This window comes from Pundamilia nyererei, unplaced genomic scaffold (assembly GCF_000239375.1).
Source record: "Pundamilia nyererei isolate P.nyererei 1_Seehausen unplaced genomic scaffold, PunNye1.0 scaffold00060, whole genome shotgun sequence".
NCBI lineage: Eukaryota > Metazoa > Chordata > Actinopteri > Cichliformes > Cichlidae > Pundamilia > Pundamilia nyererei.
In genome coordinates, this window is record NW_005187461.1 from 233,759 (window position 1) to 244,234 (window position 10,476).

At 44.1% G+C, this 10,476-nt stretch overlaps 1 protein-coding gene across 2 annotated transcripts; it reads left to right on the forward strand.

Moving 5' to 3' along the window:
• The first annotated feature begins 1,188 nt into the window (after positions 1-1,188).
• LOC102209565 (fibroblast growth factor 6-like) lies at positions 1,189-8,099 on the forward strand. Of its 2 annotated transcripts, none has more exons than XM_013911323.1 (3): positions 1,189-1,553; positions 2,126-2,233; positions 4,503-8,099. In XM_013911323.1, the coding sequence occupies exons 1-3, from the start codon at positions 1,208-1,210 to the stop codon at positions 4,697-4,699; spliced, it is 651 nt and encodes a 216-aa protein (XP_013766777.1). In that variant the 5' UTR covers positions 1,189-1,207; the 3' UTR covers positions 4,700-8,099. The 2 variants fall into 2 exon arrangements, with proteins under 2 accessions (XP_013766777.1, XP_005734797.1); XM_005734740.2 differs by having other exon boundaries at positions 2,126-2,229.
• The last annotated feature ends 2,377 nt before the right edge of the window (positions 8,100-10,476 follow it).

A 10,476-nucleotide genomic window follows, 5' to 3' on the forward strand; every position in this document is an offset into this window, starting at 1 on the left:
TCACAGCGTCCACAATTCTGCCGAAGCTTAAAGACATGAGCGCTTCAAATGAACTTGGAAATGGTGCCATCCTTTGGAAACCTTGGGGAACTGATGTGTGCGAGAGAGCTGTTGGTGCGCAGCTGCGTTGGGCTCACTGACGCATGGACATACTGTTGGTGGCATTATCCATTACATGGAAAAGACGACAGGCTTTCATGTTACACGGAATGGCACGCCGACAATGTGCGCCGTTTCGTGACGGGCCTCTCCAGTGCTCCTCGTAGTTCTCACGAATGCGCCGTGAGAAATGCACGGCTTAGGGTATACGTGGAAAAACCTGACATGATTAAAATGACACGTTGGGCCTCCGTTACCCGGTCGTGCTGTTGAGTTCAGAGGCGCTCAGTGTCTTGTTCAAGGTCAGGGGGGCGGATGCTAGCCTGCACTGAAGGCTTGAACCTTGATCTTTGCCGTTGATTGGTGCGAGCTCCCCGCTGGCTCTCTGGCCCAGCTGACATTTCAGTTTAGGCTTAAAAAAGCCTAGATTTGCTGGGGAAAAGTCTTAAACGTGGCAGGAAAGAAGAGCGACCAGCACAAGAGCCCTGTCATTGCTCTCCGGTGACAAGTGGGCCTGTTTTTACACCTTCCTTCTAAATAAGGAAGCGATCGGGTAGACATATGACCACCGACCCAATTTGGGAGCAGCCCGAGTGCCCGTCGCGTCCCATACCGCGGAACGCCAATAAGCTTTCTTCTCTTCCAGTTAGGCAGAAACAGCAGCTATCCCCCTCACATCTCCGCTGTTTTTTCTGCCTTTGCAATAACCCTGCGGGTGAAGTCAGCATGATGTCATCTAGGGATGCGATAGTCTTGGCGAGGTTGAAGGGTTTTTGGTGAGCGCAATATTCTGAACTCTTACCGAGAGAGAGAGGCTGTCAGAAAAGGGAGAGAGAGAGTGAGTGTGTGAGAGAGAGGGGCGCGGGGGAGCTGCAAAACATGGTAATCACCACCACCACCACCAACATCACCATCACCATCACCTCCAGCTCTGCCGCGCACTCTCCCGTCTCCTCTCCTCGTCTGCACCGGGGCTTGCGTTTCATGCCCAAAGCACTGATCTGTGCTCCAAAAATAACCCTCAGTCAGCATGCCGAAGGAAGCAAAACAAGAAGAGCGGTATTTTTAGGGTCATTAATTTTGACCACGTGGCCCGAAGGTAAACCGGATGGCCGTTGCGCAAAGGCTCCTCGTCAGTATGTCCTGCGAGGCCGGCACGCCGCACTGGACGCTGACCGCAGTGGTTCTCCTGGGCTTTCTGCTGGGGATCGTGTCAGCGTACCCTTTACCGAGCAGCAGGACAAATGCAACTTTACTGGAGAAACGATGGGAGACCCTCTTCTCGCGCTCTGTGCTCGGGATCTCCGGAGAGAAACCGGAGCTGAATTGGGAGAGTGACTATCTGCTGGGCATCAAAAGAGTGCGGAGGCTCTACTGCAACGTGGGCATCGGGTTTCACCTTCAGATCCTCCCCGACGGCAGGATAAACGGTGTACATAATGAAAACCAGTACAGTGAGTTATATCTCCACCAATGTAATGCAATAGACATAAAAGAGAGACGGTCAATAAGCATGGATCTGCGATGAGCAGGCTAGTCTATCCCCTCTATTCATTTGCATGATCGCGTCTCATCCGAGTCGGGGAGAGAACTGAATTTCTTCCACGGCAAAGACAAATCTGTTAAAGCACGCATCCATCAGTACTGAAAACCCCTCTTCCTCCCCCCTCCTCCTCCAGCTCAACCATGTCACGAATGTATGGACGCTTTTAGACACAACTTATTTTTACGCAGCCCTCTGAGGGCGGTCCGGGAGACCAATAGCCGTGCACGCCGTGCAATTAGGACAGCTATTATTGCGATAACCACAATGCGCTTAATTAATGCGCCTGGATGCAAATGGAAGATGGGGTGAAAGATGCAGAACAAAGGCTCGGCATGCTGCGCAGCAACCTGCAAGGTTACACCCATAGACGCAGAGAAAGCACAATGCTACAGTGGCGAAACGCACGCACTTAGCCAGGATGCTCCTTTGGTATGTACCTCACTGCTCACTCTAACGTAACGCATCTTTGTCATGTATCAGGTCTAATAGAGATCTCGACGGTGGAGAGAGGAGTGGTGAGCCTATATGGAGTGAAGAGTGAGCTGTTTGTCGCAATGAACAGCCGTGGGAGGTTATACGGAACGGTAGGTATGCACAGTATTTCGTTTATTGTTCAGCACTGTTGGTTAATTGGATCCTGAAATCAGGACGCACTTGGAGCTCGATCCGCCTTTTTTCTGTTTGCCTGTCATAAATTGGAAAGAGACTCTTGCCTTATGTGGCTGCAGGGGAGCTGCACGCTACGGCCTGCGAAACCTATATTTCAGTTTCATCAGGAATTTCTAAAGCTATATTTAAAGCAAGTGTGCGAGGCCTGTTGGCCGATGGGTAAATAATGATGAGGTTAACAGATGAGGGATTTAGATCGCAGGGCTGTACCGTGTGTGTGTGTGTGTGTGTGTGTGTGTGTGTGTGTGTGTGTCTCAGAGAGAAAGAGGAGGAGGGAAACCCCCCTGGTGACAAGAAACCTGTCAGCACAGTTGAAAATCGATTTTAATGGCAAATGGCGCAGCACACACATGTTGAGAGGCACATGGGCAGCACCTTCCACAGGCCTCCATAATCCTGCCCTTCAAACATGTTCACTTTATTTCTCTTGTTAAACATTTAACTCTAAAAAAGACAATCTGTTCTTAAGAGTTTCCTGGCAGTTATTACTCATGACTTTGTTTGCTTGTTCTCCTCAACAGCCTTTGTGGTCTTTTGAAAATATGGATTCAGGATCCAATAAAACAAAATGACTCAGTGTTTTAAAGGCGCTGAAGATGCCTTGAGGTAGAGCAGGTTTTCTTTCAACATGGCAAGCAAGGTGACACATGGAAACCTCTGAGTTTCATCAGGGTTTTTATTGATAGCTGTCAGCTCAAGTCTTGTATTTGATATATTTTATATCCTCTGATTCTCTGAGGTTGAGCATTTTATTGCCTGAGGACCTCATCAGATGCTTTATAATTCTTCCTTTTAGTGTTTTGCAACTCCATCATCTCCTCCATTGCTTGACTTGGATAACTGGAGTACTCTGGGTCTTAATCAGAGTTTCAAGCTTGTGCATCTTATTATTGCCCAATGACCTCACATTCCCAATGTGATGGTAGCTAGAGCACAGTTTACATTCCTTTTATTTAGTTCGTCACTGAACTCCTCATCTGCTCTGTGTTTATTTATAAACAAAAGTGGGGCATAGAAACGACTCTTGGTCGATGCTGTTATCAGATTCTCCCACATGCCATCCTTTTAATGACCTTATCAGACAGGAAACACGTGCTTGTTTGAGCTGACGTGATCGGTTTGCTTTTAAGCACATTGATGACAGTTATTAGCTCCGAGTGGTGCGGGAAGGAACATTATGTTTAGTGGAGCCCTGCTGACACATGAATGTGATTGTGGAAAACATATTTGACAGACAGAATGTGAATCACTTATCTGGTCATGAGTGATGAAGCGTTAGCTTGAGAGCATGGTGATGATCTGATAAGAGACTGAATTAGGCCACATGGTCTCTGATGGCGAGTGTGACTGTTGCACACTGTGCAAGTCATGCATAGCCAGCTCAGCACAGCAGAGAAGGGTTTTCACAGTGTCAGATATTCAAAGACGAGCAGTTTTGTCTCCAAAATTGTTCTTATTTTATTTATTTGAGAATATTTGCTGGAGGTTTTAGGTCTGAAATATTGCATCTCAGAAAGCAATACTTGCAAGATTTGGAGTTAGATCAGATTGATAGCAGAAAGTAGGAGCAAGGCCTAGTATAGGTAATAACAAAAACCTGAAACCTTCAATGACTTATTGAGTTTTCAAGTTACCGGCTGACATTAAAAAAGCTCCGCTGGGTGGTTCCACAGAGCTGCAGTGGCTTTTCATTTAGTCGGGACAGCATTTTGGAGTAAAACACGTTTAATTCTTTATAGTTACTAAACACAGTCAGGTGGAAGCAGCCCCTCCCTGAGCCTGGTTGTGCCGGAGGTTTCTTCCTGTTAAAGGGGAGTTTTTCCTTCCCACTGTCGCCAAAGTGCTTGTTCATAGGGGGTCATATGATTGTTGTAGGGCCTACCTTACAGTATAAAGCGCCTTGAGGCGACTGTTGTTGTGATTTGGAGCTGTATAAATAAAATTGAATTGGATTTGACATAACTCTTTAAAGTAAATCCAAAAATCATTTTTTGAGTGCACAGCATTGCAGCGAAGTAACACAAACAACTGAAAAAATGATTCTTTAAAACCCACAACAGCGAGATTTCACTGTTTTTATTACTGTTCATTGCTCACAGTCTTATTTAAGCTTCAAACTTGTGTCTCTGTTTGCATTTGTGTCGAGCAGCTCGTTGTAAAGCATGTCCTGTCTCTTTGTCGCCTCCAGACAGTCTTCCACGACGAATGCAAGTTCAAGGAGAGCTTGCTCGCGAACAATTACAACGCCTACGAGTCTCTGGTTTACAGAGGATCCTACATCGCACTCAGCAAGCATGGCCGCGTGAAGAGGGGCAACAAGGCCACAACTGCCATGACTGTAACGCACTTCCTACCCCGAATATGACGAGCAAAAAGTGGCAATAAGAAACGTATTTGCACATGTGGATTATCTCCCAGGTAACATAAATACCGTATACTACATACAAACACAAAAAAGACAAAAATGGACTATAAAATAAAGAAACACAGTTATATCTGATAGTATTTATTCAAACTTTATATGTATATTTGGGTAGTTTACTTTGTATTAGAAATGATCAAAAATGCCATTCTTTGCTGCTTTTGTGATTTTCATCCTTTTATGATATGAAGGGCACGGAGAGGCGTCGTTTGTCCCCTCTGGTTTTATGGGTGCTTGCTGGAATTGGTTGAGTTTTTGTCCTGTCGGTGGATGACAGCTCATCTTTTTCAAATGGATTTGTTATTACCTCAAAGCACCGTGTCCCAAGGATGTAGAAAATGTGTGCATGAAATTTTTACACAGAAGAATGCCTGTTTACTTCTAAGGTTTTTTTGTTTGTTTTTGTTGTTGTCGTCGTCATCTATCAAGGACTATAGACATTTCCCACCCGTTGCATTTGCGTGTCTCTGTCACGGTCAGGGCAACTAGAGCACTTGAAAAAATAGCGGTTGTTTTCTTCTTGCTTTGTCATGAGGTGGCGGTGCCTTGAATTCCTTCTTGCGGCCCCCCCTTACCCTTGCATGCGAGAAATGTGGTGCTCAAGTCAGAAATAGGAATGATACGCAAGTCATCACTCCCTCAGACACCACTGGGGGGGCTTTAGCCCAAATTCCTAGAGGGCCAGAAGTTTTTTCACTTTATTTTCTTTCCATAATTAGATCAATTTAGTAAGCGAGACTCTACGCTGCACAGGACCCAGTGGAGCCTCTTGTTAAAAAGGAAAGCTGGATTTGGAGTCGCCATCACCTCCAAGGGAGCTTTGACAATCCCGGGTTCGTTTGAACAGTTTTTGTAGCCGGATCATCAGTCCAAACTGAAAATGTGAATGTTTATGCATTGGCTTTCATCATGTATGCGGATTTGCCTGTTTTCTTCCTTTACATGGCGGAGGGACAGAATATCATAGACCTAACACTATGACGCAAAATACCCTCCATCTCTGCCTACTGTACATTTCCCCCGGTTCAAGTCGGTGCCGTCTGTTGCATCAGGCCTCTTACTCTACACTGCAAAGTTTACGTGACGATGAAGTTGGTTAAAGCAGCATGCTGAGTAAAATTACAGAGCACGGCACGGTCTGCTGCTTTAACTCGAAATAAATCGAGTGAAAAGCGACATTTACTCTCAGTTCAAGATCCTGGGATTTGCAAACGATCCTTACGGTGTCTCCGTTTTTGATATTTAGATAAAGCGGATCGTTTATGACAGAGTTTTTATGCATTCTTCAGATTGGTCACTGAGTCTCACAGGAGAGCGCCGAATATGAGCTGAACCAAAGGGTTACGTTAGTGATGTTCATTCAGGCTTTGCATATACAGCATATCATACTTGAATTTAACAACCTCTCATGCTCCTCGTTCTAATACTGTAATTTTCCATAGTAGAAACGAGAGGGCACAAGAAGCAAACAAAGCAAACGATAGCTAAGATGGACAGAGGAATCACTGAGTGTTTAAGTTGACGAACATGTGGATAATATCGGGTGAAAGACCTGCGTGGCAGACTCGTGGGTCTCCTGTTAGTTAATCTTAGACTGGACGGTCATCGCAGGGACCTGAGAATCCTGTGCATCTGAGCCATTTTTGCGCAAAGGTCAGAGGCGTGGGCGATTTGCCCTCTGTGTTATTCGTGTAGCTGCGTTTCAGCCACGTCATTTTTGCTTTCTAAAGTTTAAAGCCTGTTAGGCCATTTTCCTGATGAAAACAACGACAGTTGTCTTGTAATGTGCAATGAAAGTACTAATGATTTTCGCAACTTCTCAAGTATTTTAAATGCTGGAAGGAGGTGCTATCAAGCTGGCTTTGACCTTCATTATGCTACGAGTGTAAGGCCAGCTCGGTGAAATATGATTAAAAGGAAGTAGCGAGGCACTTGTAGATATGTTATCATATTTTACCTCATGCCCTTTTAAACACTGACAGAATGTCTGTGAGCAATGGTTTACGCGCCCTTTAAGCTCCAGCTTCTGTCTAGTAGCAGAGACGAATGTGTGCGTAAGCACGTATGCATGTGTCCGACTGAGCACACTCCTGTCCTGTTCTGTTTCAGCCAGAACGACTGTAGCGATGATCAATTTACCTTAAGTCGGGAATGACGAGGCATTGTCCAGCCGTGCAAACTGACGCACGGTAGTAACGGAGACGACAAAGATGAGAGCGACTGGAAGCAAAGCCAGTGAGTTGAGCAGAAAAGCGCTGACTGTACAACAGCTATGTAGCAAAAGGCCTCGTGAAAAAGAATCAAACGCTTCCAGGAGAGGGGATGCTTATTTCTGAATACTGTGATCCAAGAGAGCAACTTGAAATGCCCAGGATGTCATGTGTGTATCTGAATACACCACTTCTAAGTGTCTGTGGGGGATTTTGCCTTGAGCATCTTATTTGTCATTATGAGCGATCAGCCATCGAAGCAATGATCACATGTAGCTTTTTCTCTTGGCTGACCACATGAGGAAAAGGTCAGAGAGCTATTTTTGCTAATTTATCCAAAATATATAAAAGGTGCGTTTTTAATGGAGCGCAGAAGCAGTTAGCTGACGCGAAAGAATAAAAGCACGTGGTTTTGATGACGAGTAGTTTATGTACGGCCCTGAGAGACACTGTCAGCACTGCAGGAACAGGAACGCCACAGCAGTTCCTCCAACGTGATGCTTTCTGTTGAAATCGATATTGTGCACACACCAACTAAGCTTGGTTTTTACTTTCTAAGACTAAGGAAACATTTACTGTCGCAATTGTACGACTTTTGCATGTTGCTGTTCAGAGGCATAAAAGGTTGTATGATACCGCAGTAACGGAGAAAAGGTCCTTAACCTTTACTTCCTCAAGTCCTCATTATGCATGTAGTGTTCTGAACGGACTAGGTTTGTCTTACCCCTTTGATTAAGGATCCGGATCCAGGTCTGGGTTTTGCCATTGCGCTCATTATATATCTGTTCAGCTGGTTTCAAAACGTGTCGGTTCGTAGGGAACCGGAGGCCTGCGGGCGGCTCTGGGATCAGACTCCCGGTGTGCCACCGGCAGCCTTTGTGTTTCTCTCTCACTTTTCTATTCCTGCACTGAAAGGAGAGTACTTCCTCCGAGTCCACCCCCTCTTTTTTAACATATACCTCACCTTCTGCCTTAGTTCCGATTATTGAAATGATTGTAAATTAGTTTGAAACAACAGACTTCTCCAATCATTTGTTTCTGAAAAATATGATGATGAGTAAGTAAAATAATATATTGCAAATGGTTTTCCTTTTATTTTTGTACGTATGTGCTGTGCACAGCAGTCAACTGTATTCCTGAGACGATAATAAAATACGTTTTTGTAAAATCTGTTGCGAATCTTTTATTTTATTGTGTCTAAGTTACTTCACACGCGCATGACAGGAATGACGGCAAAGACCAGAGAAAATCCGAGTACCAGCGCAAATGTTGAACCTGCAGCCAAAGTCTTTTTCATGAGTCAGTATGTAGCGCCCCCTCCTGGTGAAGAGGAAGGCACACTATGCATGTTTTTGGTTTTTTGCAGGTGTGGAAGCGTAGTTGCAAAGAAATTGGGTCAAGAATACAGCAGCCCTTTATGTTGATCTCATTTAAATTTTAATCTGAAAAAATATGATTTCGCTCCAATTACAATATAAGCAAAAACAAACACTAGCATCAGTTTGAATAGTGTGTGATTTCATTAAAGGCCATACAGTAACATGAATCTTCATTTTCCTCATGAATATGTGACATACTGCTAGTCTATGTAGCTTCTGCTATAAATATATGCCATATAATCGCAGATCATCTGCACAATTTTCAATAAACATTACATTAGTATTCAAATGTAATCTTCCTTTGATGTTTGAGTTTGAAAGTTTTTTCCCATTTTAAATAGACATGAATAAGAATGAGGCCAGGCTTTCCAGGAATAATTACAGGGCGGGAACTCTTGTAAAAGATAACGGGAGCAGCGGAAGTGTGTGCAGTTTAATAATAAGCACAGGATAAATCATTTAGCCTGGATGGCAGTCAGCCTACTGTGACGCAACAGAGGGCCAGTCATTAAGAAACGACCAATTTTAGACGAATCTAATTGATCTTTATATAACGCTTTCATAAATGTTACATTTCTAACAACACGTGAGGTCAAGTAACAAGAAATATGAGCAAAAATTGTGAAAACCCGTCATTAATGTCAAAGAACGACCGTCAGTCATTTCTTCTTCTGCACTTTCTTATCTCTAGACTTTAAGCTCTGTGCTAGATTTTGTCAGTTAAACTTGAACACATGAGAAATTTTACTTCCACGTAGGGGAGAAAACTGTTTTTTATGCATGTGTGATGCATCGTGTTTCCATACAGCTTACTTCAATTGCATCTAGGCAACCCTTAACTGCTGCAGCCAAGCTTGGAGTCATTTTGGTAAATGAGTTAGCCAGTTTATTGACCCTCTGTTTAAATAGACCCGTTGGACTTTCTCCTCCTCCAGTAGCGGACCACATACCATCCTGAACATTCGTGCTTTTAGAAGGCCTTTAATTGCCATCGATCATGCAACTGGCTTCCTTCTTAGTCATCCTGATTGCTGGACATGTGTCTGTACCAGTGGATTGTAGGCCAAGGCTCCAGGATTCAGAACAACTAGCTCAACATCAGCAGGGCCGATTGAACGCGGCAACAAATGCAGATCCATCTGCCGGTATGGGACGCTCCTACTCTGTGCTGAATGGATCAATGAGACACAGCATTTACAGCGGCTTTCTGGGTATGTCTGCGTATAAACACACAACTGGAACCGCTTATACAGACAATCCTCTGCAGTAATAAAGGAAACTGTTAAGTATGACCGACTTTGCTTACTTGATTTTGAAGAGGGTAAATATTTGGATCTGAAAGGAAGTTCAGGAAAATCAGAGAAAAACTGAACCAAACAAAACAAAAAAGAAAGTTTGAGATTAATTCTGTACATTTATAAACTTCAAAATATATTTTCAAATTTAAAAGCAGAATATTGTTAATCAAATAATTTTTCTTGTTACATTTGTTGATAGAAAATGTGCTTTTTTTTTCAGTCACTTTGCCTGTGAGAACAGCTTCCAGCAACTTTGTGTCAATATTTGATTTGAGAAGAAAACATTTCATCTGCATGGACTTTAAGGGAAAGCTGCACATATCTGTGAGTATGTTTTAGATGTTCTTAGTTTGAATGAAGTCACAAAGTGCCAAAAACAGACCATAAACATTTTCTTTCTACCAAACAGAGGCAAAAGGACAGAGAAGACTGTCTCTTCCAGCACATTTGGTTAGATTTAGTAAGCCACCATCATGTGTTTTACTCTACAAGCGGGAGAAGGCTGCTCAGACTACAAGGAGGTCATCTGAGAGTGGCACATGGCGAGCCGCCTGAACACTACTTAGCCCCGCTGAAGAGGCTCTTGAATCCCTCGGTTAAAAGACAGAGAAGGAGCGAAGAGGTGAACCCCTCTGATCCTTTACGAACAGAAGCAAATCCCTCACGTTCTGGAAAAGATCTCAGAGATGCAGATCACGTTCGGCCTGAACAGGCTCAGACAGGCGCTGTGTCTAAAGAGACCATCGCCTCCTGCGACGACCCCCTGTCCGTCTTACAGCCCAACGCGCCTGGAAGCCCTGTGAAGACTAACATTGCAGACCGGGCAGACCAAGCCTAAGTCGCGCAGCATCAC